The sequence below is a fragment of the Barbus barbus genome, assembly GCF_936440315.1.
Source record: "Barbus barbus genome assembly, chromosome: 15".
Taxonomy (NCBI): domain Eukaryota; kingdom Metazoa; phylum Chordata; class Actinopteri; order Cypriniformes; family Cyprinidae; genus Barbus; species Barbus barbus.
Genome location: NC_136743.1, coordinates 7,417,525 through 7,435,254, shown reverse-complemented (window position 1 = coordinate 7,435,254; position 17,730 = coordinate 7,417,525). Strand labels below are relative to the sequence as shown.

Here is a 17,730-nt window from a genome sequence, read left to right as displayed (position 1 = left end):
TGCAATAAAACTCTCACATCCTATATATTCAGGTCACGTGATCGTGTGGAAGAATGTTATATTTTTTATTCTTTCCCGGATGTCTTTTTTAATGAGGACACCTTTAACTTAAAGGTGTCCTCATTAAAAGGTTTCCGATATAAAATAAAAGAATAGTGATTTTGAAATATATTTTTAAGGTACACAGACATAACATAAAGATTCCATTCATATCAGTAGCCTGATAAAAGCTGCTTTATCATCTGGGCAACATCACGTGACCAGCTGAATATTATCTGTGGTTGAACTCTTGCTCCTTAATTAATCTTGGCTTACTGAAAATAGTACATTGCTGCAATATTTAAAAAGGTAGGTGACTACTAAAGTTCAGACTGTTTTACCTTACAAATTAACCATAGTTGTAGTAAAAGTGTACTGATATTGTGTTTTTTTTTTTTTTTGGCGTATTGATTACCATTTGTATAACCAAAAGTTTTAGTAACTACAAATACCATGGTTAAACTATGGTTAATGTTGCAAAACCTGCATGGTTTAACTATAGTAACCGTGTTTTTTGGTGTTATTTGTAGTATGGTTAATTTTGGTAACTTTTTTTTGGAAAGAGTTAATTTTAACTGGTGTGGCTGTTTTTTCTGAAGTTCCTGTCCCTGATTGAAACAAAGCTGTTTGCTGTCATATAAAAAGAAACAGAAATGGCAGGCTGTGGCTCCTCTTGTGTTTGTGTGTGCGCATGTGTGCTCACGTTTGTGTCTGTGTTGTATCTGAACTGGCAACAGGATAAAGAGTCTGTGTTCAAATCATACAAATATGTAGCTCAGTCATGAAACTCTAGATGGCACAGGCTGACGGGTTGTTAACGTAACTGATGATATTCAGAGAGTTAAACGACTTGGCACAAGCTGACTGGTTCATGCTGCATATGCAGCCTGCTTTGCATTTAAATGACTGTCTAGCATTCACTTGAGATTCCTGCAGCAAGCTTTCAGAGTTTCTCTGAAACCCTTCACCTTCCCCAGCTCCACCTGTATAGATCTGCTACGGGTTATTTTATATGCTATTTGTGCAGCAGCAGTATGTCTTAAATACTCACAGCACAGTATCCCTATATGCATTGGCAGTAGCAAGTTCCTGTACTTGTTTGCAACAGCAGCAATAACCAACAGCAGCAGCGTAGCAGATCTATTCCACCAAGACCAAATACATTAACATTGTCATATCCATCACCGTGCTAAAATCTTCAGAGTTGTCATGATTGAACTTGAATGACTCTGTGATTGCAGACTGAAAGAGGAGTTATTGAAATGATTTTAATCGTTAATTGTGATGAGTGACACTTGGGCAGACAAAAATGATGTTGAAAATAATGTTCCATAATTAATTCCAATTTCCACATGTTAAAGTCTGTTTTCTAACTGTATGCATAACGTCTTATTGTGAAATATTCCATGTATAGTTGTTTTTGTTTTTTTATCTCCAGGTCTGCCAGTTAAAATGACACACTTCTCCCTGGTGACACATACACAACTTCTCTAATCATGTAGTCTGCTTAAACCATTCATCTGCCTCATTTTTATAGTGAAAAATTGTAGTGCAGCTATTAACAACCGATGCATAGAACCAAGTCTCCACTGTACATTTCACTGTTACACTCGAATGTATGTCATAATACAGAAGATAATATCAGTTGCTACTTTCATGCCTTCATTTCACACCTATTTTATTGTAGGTGTTCAGGGTCGGCTATTATGCTAAGCTTCTATTAAAGTAGGGTGACCTGCTATTGTGGGTATGACTGATAAAGGACAGTGTGGGTCATAAAGGTGAGTGAGAGATGGCGATAGAATGTGTCGATTGTTTGATTTCGATATGAATGCTGTATTCCAGACTGGCCCTTTGACTCACTTCCTGTCGTCCCTTCAGTTATGACACAATAACAATGAGACAAGGAGGTAGGGATTTTAAAACAAATTGGTCATTATAATCTGAAGGGTCAAGAGTTTTTTTTGACTTTTCTAAAAGTGCTAAGAGAGACCAAAAGAGACTTTGTGTTTGCTGTAATAGTCACAGTTTACTGTGAGGAGGAGTATTACAATCTAGTTTAAAGCTAAAGTTAGTTTTTTTCTGTATCGTTGAACAGAGGTTTAAAAAATATGCTGATGCTGTTCGAGAAGTTGATGCTGGTTCGAGAACCTTAACCTCAAGTTTGAAGGTTTTTAGTTTGAATTGGTTTCAAAACTTACATGTTGATAGATACAAAATAAAATATAATATTCAAATAAAAATGTAAGTGGTTATTGCCTCTCAAAAACATTTTTGTTGTGGACAGTTGCCAGTGCTTTCACTTGTATTATCTGCGAATTATATGCTATCATATATATTTAATTTTTCATTATGTTCATAGCACAAATGATGCCTAATGAGTAACATGGTAAAGATCAATAGAGGGTCTGGATTTACAATAAAATAATTTCCCAAACACTCCCCTGTCTGCCATTGTTCAGAAAGAAAAGGTCCCGCCCCAAACTCACACCACTGATCTAGAAGTTGACATGTCTGGCTGCTCAAATTGATAATGCAGCAGTGTTTTGCTTAAGGAGAAATCAAAACCTTGCGTATAGTATTTTAACATTTTAAAAGTGATACTGTACCTTTAATGTATTGGGTACCTTCACTGCAGTGGGAGTTGGTGTCTCTGCAGAGGTGGAGTTTCCCTAGACTGTGTCTGTCGGTCAGCGTCTGTGGTAAATAATCGCCCATCACAATGTGTGTGACGGAGGGGGGTTGGCAGGGTGAGGCAGTTTAATTAAGGAAATGGCCGCCCTGCTGTGGAGGGGTTAATGTTTGTCTTGACAGTTACTTAAATCAGCAGGTAGTGGATTACTGAGAACAGCCATTAAATAATTCCTGTTTAAAAGCAACCTTAAAGTGAAGACAGAGTTTAAGCTCAGGCTGAAAGAGGCATAAAGCTTTTTTTCTTGCAGACTGTATTGAAAGAGATGCAATTAAAAGACTCTTATGAGCTGGGGGCTGTTTCATAAAACAAGTTTACCAAATAAGCCAGGTTTATTTCAGTTAGTCTGACTTATTGTCACTTGATTTGATTCAAAATAAGTCAGACTAACTGAAATAAGCCTGGCTTATTTGGTAAACTTGTTTTTTGAAACAGCCCCCTGGTTCTTCTTGGTGAATCAAAAACATGCGACTAGTATAGTCTCACTCCTGAATGAATGACTCTTTACAGCTGATTCTTTTAATTAACTGAATTACTGATTTGAATATGACAAATCTGAAATTAAATTTGGTGGATACTGAAAGAGTTGCTTTGTATTCTATTTCACTGAAATATAGGCCTATATAACATTTCCCACAGTGTTTGTGCTATTGAATGAATGATGCATATACCTCACTTACAATTTCACTTTTGTTTTTCACAGAACTCAAAAAGATTGAATTGAATGACAGTTTATTCACACTTGTAATTTTATCTGATCAACAGAACAGTGCCAAGAGAATGTGTTGCCCGAAGGCAGATAATTGGTAGAGCTGTGATTTGACTGGTGCCTGTTTAATGTGGGCGGGGCTTTGGAACATTATCAAAGAAGCTTCAAGCAGCTGAAGGAGTGTTCTCTCTCTCTCTCACTCACTTACAGACACACACACACACACACACACACACACACATTAGACTTACATGTAGATACACACCCAGACCTCAGGGCTGCATTTTCAAGGCCTTGACACACAACGCAGCCTCGGGGAAATCAGACAAGGCAAAATTGAGAAGCTCTCTGTCTCTCCCACACACATACTCTCTCTGAAGATCGTGTTACACAGTGCGACTGAGAATGAAATAGCAGGCTGAAGAACCAGCTGTCTTGCAGCTTAATCTGCCTCTGTGTCAGCCAGACAGATGAAGACTTGTAAATGTGGAACTGTCAAATAAATGACCAGTGAGGTCACTTTGAGGAGCTTATATTTGAAACTAGACTACTATGATGTCACTGGTTTGAGATACATGGAGTCAGAGATTTTCTGCAAATTACTGTTATTGTCATGACATCTTTCAAAGACAGTTTTCTTTGAATACTTCAGTTCATCAACAACTGTGTTAGTAGATGTGAATGAAACCTGATTGGGTAATGTAAGCATACACTAGTAACACTACAGTTCAAAGATTTGGGCTCAGTAAGGTTTTTTTTTTTGAGGACTACTATTATTCGGCAAGGATGCATTAAATCAATCAAGTGACCATAAAGACATTTTCCATTTCCTCATATGATTCTTTAGAAGTAATAACCCGGAAAACACGCTCTGACACATCAATGATGTGTTCAGATAGGAACTTGCCATGCCTGAGTCAGCAGCAGACTGAAATGTGTCGCTCTGTGTGTCCTTGAACATTTAAAGTGATAGTTCAGTTGTATTTTCTGAGCTGAAACTGCACCGTTGGCTTTGAGATAATTAATTACATTATTTACATTTACATGTGTGTGTATAGAAAGAAAATAAATGTATTAGGATGTTTTGTCCAGCGTCTGTTCTCTCTTTATCTCTCTGTTTTAGTTTCAATGCCAATATAGTTTGCTTTAGAGAAATATTGATTTTGTAATCCAGAAAACAGAGAATTTGCATTTTTGAGTGCTGAGTGATGCACAGTAATACCTCACACTTCATTTTTTAAAGTTGATAAAAAGGACTGTAACTATGAACTAAATGTGAGTTTGCTTGCTTTTTTATGAATCTGAGAACTATTGTTGTCCTTTTATTGCAGCTTGCTTGCAACCCATGTTTTGAAACTGAAATGTAACGTTAGCAACTTGACATTTTTTGGATTGATCTGCAAATTGATGTCATGACTAAACTGCTTTATAAGCACAACAAAAACTTTCTTACCAAGGAAGTGCAAAATAGGTAATTGATGAATGAAAATAATTAGGTAAATAAATAAAATTAATAAAAAAAAATCAATACATTTAGCAATAAGATATAAATTGCATACAATGTAGGAAATTAGGGGAAACGGAGAAGGTGCTTGTAATTTTCTGCCAGGACATTATCCCTTAAGTATATATGAATATTTCCTTTAACCCTAAAACATAATGCAGTATGAAATTCCAAATACAAGTTAAATATGACAAATCAATACGAAAAGTTCATTTGTTTGTAAAATGGGTCATTTTTCACAGACTTTAATTAGAGTGAAGTTATAAATTACAGGGTGTCAAAAGAATAAATAGGCTATTAGAAAAAAAAGCACCTCTGCCAAGACAAATCACTTACTGTCCTTCATGTGTCTCTCTTACAGCACACACACATCTGTGGCCTAAATGAACGGCACCAGTGTACTGAAAGAAGCACTGTTTGCTTATCTTTAAGTGTTCACAGGTCTCGTGTGTGTTGTGTAGATAGAGTAACAGTTCAGTCTAATGCAGTTCACCCACCCGTCTAGTGTCAACAGCACACATGCCTCTGTGTCGAACAAAGAAATATGAGTTTGTGTTGATATAATTCATATCACATGTATCTTCTGCTTCAAAACAGCTGGAGTTTTGCTGGATTTGCCCCTGCTGTGTGTGTGTTTCTCATGCTGGATTGTGAAAAGTAGCTCGTCTGTGACTGAAGTGTTGTTTTGGATGCTAAGAAAAGGCATTGTGTGTTTGTACTCCCTGTCAATCCTAATAAGGCTATATCAGCTGTGTTTGGCACTGGTGTCTGTACACTAGACAGATTGAAGCAAAAGGACCTCCTCCTCTTTGTTTCTTCAGTGAGGTGTTTCATGGGAAGAGCAGATCCATCGTCTTACCAAATATGGGAGTAGAGTCTCTCTTTTTCTGGATGTCTGCACGTACTTGTCTGGCTTGCGTAAAGTAGAACGTTCTGTGTAATTGTGTCTCTTTGCTGACTATAGTAGTAATAAATAGGCCTTAACTTGCTCTGTAATATTTGACTTCACAGTATGTGGTTGTAAAATGTTAACCCCAGGTAACTGCAGTGGTACGGTCCCTGTAGTACAGTCACTTTAGATAAGAAGCTGTCTGCTACATGAAGTATCTCTGTCTGCAGTTCTGTGCAAACTGTTGGAATGTTTTACTGTGACCATGCGTTCGTGCTAGGAGAAACAGGAAGTGACCTTGTAATACTCTGCCTACACATTGAGAAGTCATAAACATATACATGTGCACGCCCTTTCCTGTCACAGTGTTTTTCAATGCTATTGGTTTAGTCAAAATGATCCATATTTAATTAAATTGTATATGCAGAAAATATGCTATTATTATAAATATTAAATTGTGTTTTATAGATATATATTATAGAATAGTTTTTTCATTTTCATTGAGTTGGCTTGTTGTTTTCAGATGGAAGTGAGACTGCTCCTGATTTCAGTTCTTCTGGGACTCAGCAGGGCACAACTAGGTAAGCACTTCAGATTTTAAAAGCATCAGATATACAGTGGGGTTAAAAATCTGAGGCCACTAGTGAAAATGCTTCTATTGTGTGTTTTATCCATCCATTTTCTGTAGTGAATATATTTTGCATTGCACAGTTTTAACATATTTAGGGCCAGATTTACTAAACGGGGCAAATTAGCATTCAAGCGCAATTCCATAAAAGCGCTGATGGGAGAGGAAAATTGTGCGGGTGATTTACTGACAATGCGCACATTTAAAGAATACACACACAGCCAGATCATTTCCATAATGACCAGCGCAATCTACCAAGAGCAGCGCACCTGCTTTAAGATATGCTTTTTCTGGGCGTTAAAAAATGGCGCAAATACCAGTAATTTGATGAGTGCAAACGTTAGTAAATCGCGTTGCGTGATTCGTTTAATATTCTCCTCCCATAGGAAACTCCTACAAATGCATATTCAATAAGGTCACGCACACAAATAACTCTGTCCACTCCTTTTCAGCGCTAATTCTTCACTGCGCGTCTTCAGTAAATCCTGACAGTACAATTTTAACACAAAAACACGGTTTGTGCCAGCGCATAATTGGATAAATAATCTCTGTAAAATTATTAAAAAACAAACTGTCATGGCAAAAAAGTGGGTGTGGGAACCCTGCAGGTTTGTGTGAGATAAAAGTAGGGTAGGCGATTTCTGAGAGGCCAGCAATAGCAAGCTAGCATTGAAAGCATAAGATCCCACCCTCCCTGCAAATCACTCTCCAAAGCCACGTCTCCTCTGAAACACATGAGCACGCACTGACAGACCAGAGTCTGACCAGCAACATAATGACAGACGGTGTCGGTGCAGGGTTGAATGCAGTGCTGTCAGATGCTGTCTCATTCACTGGTGAGAAAACAATACAGTACAAAGCGCATGATATTACAATAATAACACCTTCCATTCTCACTCAGTCAGCAGTAGCGTAATGGAATGCACTGATGACTCATCATGCCTGTGTGAACGGGTGCGCGGAGGTATGCAAATACATACTTTTACAGACAGGCAGGCAGGACAGCCTATCATAGCTCTCGGACCGAGGGATATGATTGGACAAACATTTTTTGGTCCTATGTCTTCCACTGACGATATAAATACATTTAGACCACTTAACTTAGTGATTGCTATTGGGATGTGAAGAGACTTTCAAACAGCATAACCAAAAATATTTTTGAACCAAATCACCTAGCCTGCATTTAATGCAGTCTTCGATGTTGTTCTCATCTCATGTTAATGAAGGACAAAAAAAATAAAAAATTTAGACTTTTCTATATGTGTAGGAGCAGACTTTTGAGTGATATTTGTTTTATTTTTTGGAAGCTCCACTCAGAACACACACCAGACCAGAGACTGATAAAATACTCGTAATACTGTCCAGATCATCTTTTAGACATTTGCAGCGATTTTCATTCCAGGAATATTCCAGATATGGCAGCAGTGTGCAATCTAAGAAAATCTCACAGCATTAATGCAGAATAATAGGAATGCGATATATTCATCATCTTTATCTTCTAGCGCTGTCCCACAGTGCTGTGCGGTTTATTCTGGATGTGCTGGCCTCATGGTTTCCATTTAGGCTTTAGAGAAAGCAGTAAGGATGCCATCATTAATGCAGTTCACATGACCTCGCTACAGCATATGGCCACTCTGCGTCTATTTTAGAATGACAGTCTCATGAGAGGGAATCATATTGCGTATGGCTGGCCACAGTGTTCGTTATTAAATGCTCTTTGATTTGGGTTTCCTGTGTTAGTGGTAGGAGGGAATTGAGAATTATGGATGTTTTTGTTGTGTGTGTGTGTGCAGATGGTAACGAATGCACCAAAGTCTCGGCCCAGTCCTGTGGAGAATGCATTCAGGCCGGAGAAAAGTGTGGCTGGTGTACAGACGAGGTGAGTTCAGACGAAACCATTAAAGACTGAAATGGCTGCTTTTGCAACGATGTGCATTTAGGGAAAAATGTTACGGGAGAAACCATTTCCTGTAGTCGGATTATTTGTTTATCCAAGTCTGTAGAGGACATCCTGTGATTATGCAAACAATTCTGTTTGCAAAAAACATGTTTTTGGGCGAGCGAAATATCCAAAGAAACCAGTGATTTGTAGTGACATCACCTTCTGTCCCACCTTTATTCGCCTGTAGTTGATTATTACCCACAGTTTCCCGAGTCATTTTAGTGGAACTTGAGCACATCATACCCCTCAGTGCTCATGAGTCAGCATCCTGTGTGATCATGTCTGTTCCTGCCATGTGGAGCAGATTATGGAAGGACAGGAAGCACCAATCTTGGACCACATTAAAGAAAGCGGGAAGTGTACTGTCACTGTAATATAAGAGTGGGGGGTTGAGCTCTGTTGGGAATGTGCCCCCTCTTAATCGTTTCAACAGGCACACTGCACATCCTCATCCCGACTAGCACATGGCTTAACCAATGTTGTGAGTTTGGGGCGGGACTATTTGTCTGACTGACCAATAGCAGGAAGGTGGAGTGTTCTGGAATTATTTTATAACATTTTCCCCTGGTTTCACAGACAAGGCTTAAGCCTAGTCCTAGACTAAAATGTAAATCTGAGCTGTTTAAACTGAAAGAAACGTTCACTGACTGATCTTAAAATATATCAGTGCTTTTGTTTTGTCTCAAGATGCACACCAGTAATGTTTTTTTTCTAAGCAAGTTTATAAAAATTACTTAAATGTCCTAATTGAACTATGGCCTAATCCTTGTTTAGTCTAAGCCCTGTCTGTGAAACTGGGCCATTAATTACTATGTTTGAAAATCATAGTTTTATATTATATACATGGTTTAATCAAATGGAAAAAATTTATTTTAACTTATTTTTTTTGTTTGTTTAATTTATCCAAAATGAATATAATTTTTTCCTGGTCCCTCAGGTTTATTTAATGCAAATCACACCCACCCTTGTTATCATAATCAAATTTTGCATCTGTTTTAGGGAATTTTTTAACATACGTATTTAACATTGTATTGTTTTAATTCTATTCTATTAATTATTATTGAAATGTATTTTTACAAATATTTAAATTTTACATCGGTAGAACTTCACAAATTTACAGTGAATATTTAGAGCTTGGACATATTCAGTTGAATGTCCCTGCTATAGATAACTATAGTATTATTTAATATGTTAACATGGATATAGTGTCCTAAAATAACATAATTCTCTATATGTGTCCCTTAGAACTGCTCCATCTTTTGTAAGATTAAATACTACTGATACTGTGCTGCAACTGGTGCTATTTTTGATTGAGTGTTTATAATCTTTCTCTTTTTTTTTTTCTTCTCTTTCCCTCCACACCTTTGTCTCTTTCTGCAGGACTTTCTGAAACAGGGTGAGCAGAAGTCCACACGGTGTGATGAGATTGAAGCTCTGATTAAGAAGGGCTGTTCTAAAGCCAGCATAGAAGATCCTCGGGGAACTGTTACCATCAACAAGAACCAATCTTTAACAGACCGCACAAAGGATGGAGTAAAACTGAAGCCAGACCAGATCACCCAGATTCAACCACAGAAACTCACCCTAGACCTCCGATCAGGTACTATATACTCCCTTTCTAACTCCAGGATTGCTTATTAAATAATTTAGGTCATCACTTGATAAAGTCATGTGAAGTAATGGTCTTCTCGGTATAATCAGTTCACTCCCTTATAAAGCTTTAGTCTGAACCCAGGATCTCTCATTCTAACCCAGGTGAAGCTCAGACGTTCAATCTGACATTCAAAAGGGCTGAGGATTATCCCATAGATCTCTACTACCTGATGGACCTCAGCTACTCAATGAAAGATGATTTAGAGAACGTCAAAAACCTGGGAACCGACCTGATGCTTGAAATGCAAAAGATCACATCTGACTTCAGGATTGGTAAGGAACCTCAGAGGATCCATGCTGAATTTGTCTATAATTGTATTGCACTGCACTGCTTTCATTCTTAGTCAATGTTTCCAGGCTTTGGCTCCTTTGTGGAAAAAATTGTCATGCCGTTCATCAGCACAACACCAGCCAAGCTGCTAAACCCTTGCACATCAGACCAGAACTGCACCAGCCCATTCAGCTATAAAAACGTGCTGAGTTTGACTGCCGATGGTTTTCAGTTTAATAACCTTGTGAGCAAACAGCAGATCTCAGGAAACCTGGACTCACCAGAGGGAGGGTTCGACGCCATCATGCAAGTGGCAGTCTGTGCGGTATGTATTATATATATATATATATATATATATATATATATATACATATACACTGATGACTTGTCAGCTTTTGGAACTGAAGGTTGTGCTTCATCTTAATTGTGTTACAGAACCAAATCGGCTGGAGGAATGTTACCCGTCTGCTTGTGTTTTCCACGGATGCTGGATTCCACTTCGCTGGAGACGGAAAACTGGGCGGCATCGTGCTTCCTAATGACGGGAAATGCCATCTGCAGGATAACGCATACACTATGAGCCATTACTATGTAAGTGTGTGTAAAGTTTTGAGTAATTACTGCATATAGAATATATGTAAAGGTGTTTTAATATGCTTCCATTGCTTCTAGGACTATCCTTCGATCGCACATCTGGTTCAGAAATTAAGTGAAAACAACATTCAGACCATTTTTGCTGTAACTAAAGAGTTCCAGCCTGTTTACCAGGTAATAAAAAGACATCTTTTGTCTCTACATCAATAGGCAAGTCGGATTCTGTAACACTACTGGAAATTAAATACTGCATAGGAAGAAAGCCTGGACAAACTGTTTTTATCTTTTTCTACAGGAGCTGAAAAACCTCATTCCAAAGTCGGCTGTGGGAACGCTATCCTCCGACTCCGGCAATGTGATAAAACTCATTATTGATGCATATAATGTGAGTAGATCTCAGTAACTAAAGGGACTAAAAGTCAATTTAGTGAAATTCTTTTAGTTAGATTTTATAGATTTTTTTTTTTACAAGTTCCTGGAAAATAAAATATGGAAATATCACAATGAAGTTTACAGTAAAAACAGTTGATTAAAGCTATTTAATTCAGATTTTTTTATTATGAATGTTAAATGTTAAACAATTTGAAACAACTGTTTCCTATTTAATATATTTTAAAATGTAAATTTATTGCCGTGATAGCAAATTTACTCAGGCTATTGAAAGTGTCAATATTCAGGATCACATGATCCTTCAGACATCATTATAATATGCTGATTTGCTGCTCAAGAAACATTTTTATTATCAATAAACGGTTGAAAACAGCTGTGCTGCTTGATATTTTTGTAGAAATCATATTTCTATTTAAATATAAATGTCTTTACTGTTACTTTTAATCAATAGAAAGTTTCCTTGCTGAAAGTTTTTTTTCCAAAACAATCATATGTCCAAATTTGGTCAATTTTAATTAAATTTTTTAAATAATGCTTTCATAAATCTGTCTTTCTCAGTCTCTGTCTTCTGAGATCATTCTGGAGAACAGTAGGCTCCCCGAAGGTGTTTCCATCTCCTACATCTCCCACTGCAAGAATGGAGTGAGCGAGAAAGGAGAAAATGGGAGAAAGTGCTCCAACATCTCCATTGGGGATCAGGTGAGAAGAATATCCTCCAGTTAAAACCCTCAAGCAGTTGCATCAATGACAGTTTCATCAAATGTTCAGCACTTTCCATTGGATACAACATTTCCTAAATAACTAACCCTTTGTTAATTCAGCACATTTTTATCTGCTCTTCCTCTTTAAAGAAACTTGATAGCAACTTGAATAAAAACTACAAAGACTGCAAATCAAATCAAGGCTCTTTATTCCTGTCGCAGGTGACGTTTGAGGTAGCAGTTACGGCTAAAGGCTGTCCATCTAAAGGTAAATCAGAAACGATAAAAATCAAACCGCTGGGCTTCACTGAGGAGGTGGAGATCGTCCTCAACTTCATCTGTGAATGTGAGTGTCATGAAGACGGAATCCCGAACAGTCCAGCATGTCACTTTGGCAACGGTACCCTGGAGTGTGGAGCATGCAGGTGAGTTGAATTATTCATACATGGTTTTTTGCATATAAGACCAAATCAATGGCAATAATGTTATCTATGACTGCTTATTTTCAGGTGCAATGAGGGACGTATTGGCAGGGTATGTGAATGTAGTAAAGACGAGGTGAGAACAGAAGATCTGGATGCAAACTGCCGCATGGATAACGGGACGGATATCTGCAGCAACAATGGAGACTGCGTTTGTGGAACATGTGAGTGTAAGAAAAGAGACAACCCAGAGGAGAGATACAGCGGAAAGTTCTGTGAGTGCGACAACTTCAACTGCGACCGCTCCAACAACAAGCTCTGCGGAGGTACGACTACGCTGAAATAACACTTTTCAGATCTGATCTTCACATATGTAGAGGAATAGTAAATGATTAAACATAAGTTACAAACTTTCTATACTTTCCAGGTCACGGTCGTTGTGAATGCAGAAAGTGTATCTGTGACGCTAACTACACAGGAAGTGCTTGCGACTGCTCTTTGGACACCTCCACCTGTCTGGCCAGTAACAAACAGATCTGTAACGGTCGGGGCACCTGTGAGTGTGGCGTGTGTAAATGTACCGACTCAAAGTTTCAGGGTCCAACCTGTGAAATCTGCCCAACGTGCCCTGGAGTTTGCACTGAACACAAGTGAGTTATTAACAGGACCTTTACTTGAACAACTGGCTCAGCTAGAGGCACTAAATATATTCACCTGTGTCTTTCCTCACAGGGATTGCGTCCAGTGCCGAGCATTTAGTACTGGTGACAAGAAAGACACATGTGAGAGAGAATGTGCCTACTTCAATCTTAAAATAGTTCAAAAGAAGGAGGAACTTCCTCAGCCCAACGACCAGCCCTACATCAATCACTGCAAAGAGCGTGATGCTAACGACTGTTGGTTCTTCTTCACCTATGCCACCAGGAACGACAGCACTGTCGAGGTCCATGTGGCGGAGGAGCTTGGTAAGTAAGAAATGAGTACTAGTAGGTCTTGAGTTATATTTTTTTTAGTTAACTAGTTATATTGTTTCCTATAATGCTTTGTGCCTGTATTCACAGAGTGTCCCTCTGGCCCTGACATCATTCCTATCGTAGCGGGTGTGGTCGCAGGAATCGTTCTGATTGGTTTAGCTCTTCTGCTCATCTGGAAGCTGCTCATGATTATTCATGACCGCAGAGAGTTCGCCAAGTTCGAGAAAGAGAAGATGAATGCCAAGTGGGACGCGGTACGTTTCTCTGATTTACGTTACATTTCATCTCAAATATCTGTTATTCAGTCATGATGTATGTAGCCATTTCAGTGGCCTAGAGAAAGCTGTCAAAAGTTATTTTCATAAAAATAGCATCTACATGAAATGTAATATTTCTCAATATAGTTATATTTTCATCTCGCACAGTGCAGCTAGTTGTAATGGGATGTCTGGCCTCATTGCGTGGGGTGTGGCCTCTCTGGCAGCAGGGGAGGTCATTGCTGCCACCTGCTGGGCGCTGCTAGTATTGCAGTTCATGAATCCTACAGAATATTGCAGCAAAAGAAGGGCTTGGAGGCTTGTGAAAATGCACAAAGGCCTATTTAAATTAATGCATTTTAGATGTCTTTCATCTAGAGCTAAAATTATCAATTGGTGTAGCTGTAGATTAACCCTGTAAAGCCTGACATGAAATAATAGTCTGGGAAAAAATGAAAATGTTGAAGGAATATGTTTTAATCTTTTCTTTTTAAGTTGTTTGTGTTTTGTTTTATTTATTTTTTCATATTTGATTCACCAGGCTTTTATGGCCCAAGTAGCATGATATAATGAGATTGTTCATATTCATGGAGGAAAAATATTTTTTTTTTTTATGAAAAATTCGTTCAGAGGTCCAAACTTAGCAAAAATATGTAGTTTGGTGCAGATGATGTTATTTATAAAATGAAGTTCTGATAGATTATAATGTAAATCAATGAGATCTAACAGACTGTTTTACATAAAATGCATATAAATTTCAACTGTCACTCTGTGTGTATGTATATATGTGTATATATATATATATATATATATATATATATATATATATATATATATATATATATATATATATATATATATATATATTTCAATAATATGTTTAGTAAGGTGATATTTAAATGCTTAGTTTTATGAGCAAAGCTCTGTAGTTTTAATTGTAGTGGACAATATACATTGATTAAGAGATGCACAATTAAATGTTCCTCAAAATCCTGATGTCATATTTGATACATTTTAATGCCCCCCCCCCCCCCCCCCCAAAATATAGATAATCAAATTTAAGTTGTTTCAGTACAGTAAATGTTCATCTTGACGTTATACTTATGTTTACTTATTAAAAATTATTAAAGATTTCACAGCAAAAAAACAAGTGTACAATAACTTGAACACTTTTTTTAGAATTTTATTAAAAAGCATTTTACTTGCTAAATGATTTACAGGCTTTATATGTCATGTGTACTGAACTGGTCAAAACCACAGGCTCTTATGCTTTTTGTTATCTTTATCTCAGTTCTGTTTTTCTCACTCTGTCATATTTGTTTCTTTCTGCCTTTCTTTCTTCAAACCTTTTCTTCTTGTCATATCTAGCAAGAGAACCCAATATACAAGAGCCCCATTAATAAATTCCAGAATCCAAGTTATGGAAATAAGGGCGTCACACTCTGAGTCTGTACTCTTCTTTGCTGCTCGCATGTGTTTTTCTTTTCCTCCTCTTTCTGTCTGTTTGTCTTTCTATGACTTTAACAACAACCACAGACTCATGTATGATATGAACAGCTTCTAAATTGTCATTTGCAGTAATTTGATCTAATTCACTAATTATTAGGACATGCCTTTTATGTCATTTTACTCACCAGCATGTCGTTCAAAACCTGTATGACTTACGATCTGGGGAACACAAAACTTTTGATCCTTAAAGGAATCGTTTACTCAAAAATGTGAATGTACTCTTCCTCAAGCCATCCAAGATGTAGATGAGATTCTTTCTTCATCAGAACAGATTTGGAGAAATTTGCAGTGAATGGGTGCCATCAGAATGAGAGTTCAAACACGGATAAAAACATTACTATAATCCACATGACTCCAGTCCATCATATAACAATGCTTTTATCAGATGTTTGGACTCTCATTCTGATGGCACCCATTCACTGCAAGTTTGTTCTGATAAAGTGAAATAATTCTAAATATATCAAAATCTGTTCTGAAGAAGAAACAAACTCATCTTGGATGGCCTGAGGATGATTGCATTTTAATTTCTGTATGATATATTTCTTGCATAAAATGTAATAGTGTTTGTGTTTGATTGTGTGCCTTTTGTGATGCTTAATATACTTTTTCTTTTTCGCAACCAAAGTTTACTGTATTTGCTGTGAAGTGTCCTAACCTGGCAACTGTGTAGTTATATTAAAGGTGGATCTAATTATCCTCTCTTCATGTTGATCTCCAGGGTGAGAATCCCATTTACAAGAGTGCTGTGACGACGGTGGTCAACCCTAAATATGAGGGCAAGTAATGAACGAACGTGTCCATCTTCAAGCAACACTGTACACAGAACAATTCAAGAGGAGCAGAAGAGTTGAAGTTCACTTTGTTTATTTTCTTCTTTTTTTGTGTGTTTTTAAATCACCTTTTGGCTGTGCATTTGCCACTGTTCAGTATAATCTATTAACCTGTGTTTCTATGCATCGTTTTGGAACTGTACAGTATGTATAAACTTGAGTTTTTACTTTTTTTTTAATGCAATCTTAGACAATAATTTCAATGTTCAGTTTTGATTTTTAGCCACAGATCTGCCTGGTTTTTCTGAATGTTAGAACTGATCATGGTGGGTTAGATGATGGGTTTTGTAGGTATGATGTGGTCAAGTATGCATGAAGAATGAACATCCACAAAGACTAGACACAATTACCGGCTTGAGTCCAGTAACTAGTTGATCATTAGAGCCAGTTTGTGTCTTATGATGGTACAGGAAACTTTCTGAGTCTGTGGATGAAGTGTCCTGTCACTTGTATAGTAGGTAGCTGTAGCGGACCGCTGCTGTTTGTACACATGGTGCTTTTCATGTAGACGCTTATGTCGTCTGCATAATCCTGGATGATTTGAGTCCAGATTCTAATGTTTAGGTCTACGTGACTATGGATCTGTGCGCTCACATCGCCTTTCTTCGGTCTGCGAGTCAGATGGTTTAGTGTCCTTTTATTGTGCACATTAATGAATCTAAAACGGACAGGTTTAGTATCTCTTTGTCACATACAAAAAAATTGACATTTGTTGTAATTTTATCTGTCAAGTGTTTGATTTAAATGCCTTTGACTTTGCAACATCTGAGTTGTTAGAGGGACATTTTCATCATTGTCTGTGGACGGAACAATCAACTTTATTATTATTATTGAAAACATGAGTGTAAAGTCATATGAAAAGGTCTTCAGGTTTTAGATTTGTTTGAAGAATGAGGAAATGAAAACTCAGGTCCTGAATTTCTCTCTATCACTTATGCCAAATATTTACGTCTACTGTGCAAGAACTATATTCCAGATGTGGATTTCACATTTGTTTTTGTCATTTTAATTTGTCCCTTTGTAACATCATTGTTCTTAAATGAGACCAACTGCTCAGATTATTGTTGGTAAAGATCAGTGTTAAAGAAAGATAACTTGTTTTTTTTTCTTTTTTCACTTTTTTAATCTCTAAAGCTTTCAAAAGTTTAATCATGTTACATACACACTTTGCATTTTAAAGTGCCTTTTTCATCATTTTTTTTTTGCATCATGCCCACTGTCTTCTGTTTCTATGAGTTATTTATTAAAATAAACAACCCAAAACACTGGACTGCATTGTTATCTGTGTCTGTTTGTGAGTCAACATGCTTTATAATTGAATGTAATGTCACTAACAGATTTTATATGGTTTGAGTATGTATGTTTTTGGTGGCAATGTGAATTATTACACCAAACTGCTGATATTTGTGCATTATGGCAATGTTATGAATAGTTAGCCATTAGCTTAATACTCACTAAATATTGTGCAGTGTACACTATAAACTATACACTGCCTACTATTTACTTAAAATCATAGGCTTTATTCTACAATAAATATTTAATTGATCTGTATGCCATCTGCGTATTCTGTGCATGTCATATATGCTGTATATTGCAGGAATAGTAGTGAGTTTGTATGCTATTCGTAACAGCCAATATGTGGGTTTTCCCAAATATGGTAAAATGGTTTTCCAATATGTTGTTTTCTGTTCTTACTGCTACATAGCGATTGGTTGTCCCACCCAAA

The 17,730-nt window shown here is 37.2% G+C and overlaps 1 protein-coding gene across 1 annotated transcript in view; it reads left to right on the top strand.

Moving 5' to 3' along the window:
- Positions 1–17,730, top strand: part of LOC306880959 (uncharacterized protein) — a 35,591-nt gene that overhangs the window by 889 nt on the left and 16,972 nt on the right. The window contains exons 2-17 of the mRNA XM_079434758.1: positions 6,357–6,414; positions 8,255–8,340; positions 9,784–10,003; positions 10,159–10,329; positions 10,414–10,652; positions 10,763–10,918; positions 11,000–11,095; positions 11,217–11,306; positions 11,870–12,010; positions 12,235–12,437; positions 12,522–12,760; positions 12,862–13,084; positions 13,167–13,399; positions 13,496–13,662; positions 15,893–15,950; positions 17,602–17,609. Of these exons, the coding sequence (XP_079290884.1) occupies positions 6,357–6,414; positions 8,255–8,340; positions 9,784–10,003; positions 10,159–10,329; positions 10,414–10,652; positions 10,763–10,918; positions 11,000–11,095; positions 11,217–11,306; positions 11,870–12,010; positions 12,235–12,437; positions 12,522–12,760; positions 12,862–13,084; positions 13,167–13,399; positions 13,496–13,662; positions 15,893–15,950; positions 17,602–17,609 (2,388 nt within the window). The remainder of the gene's footprint in view (positions 1–6,356; positions 6,415–8,254; positions 8,341–9,783; positions 10,004–10,158; positions 10,330–10,413; positions 10,653–10,762; positions 10,919–10,999; positions 11,096–11,216; positions 11,307–11,869; positions 12,011–12,234; positions 12,438–12,521; positions 12,761–12,861; positions 13,085–13,166; positions 13,400–13,495; positions 13,663–15,892; positions 15,951–17,601; positions 17,610–17,730) is intronic.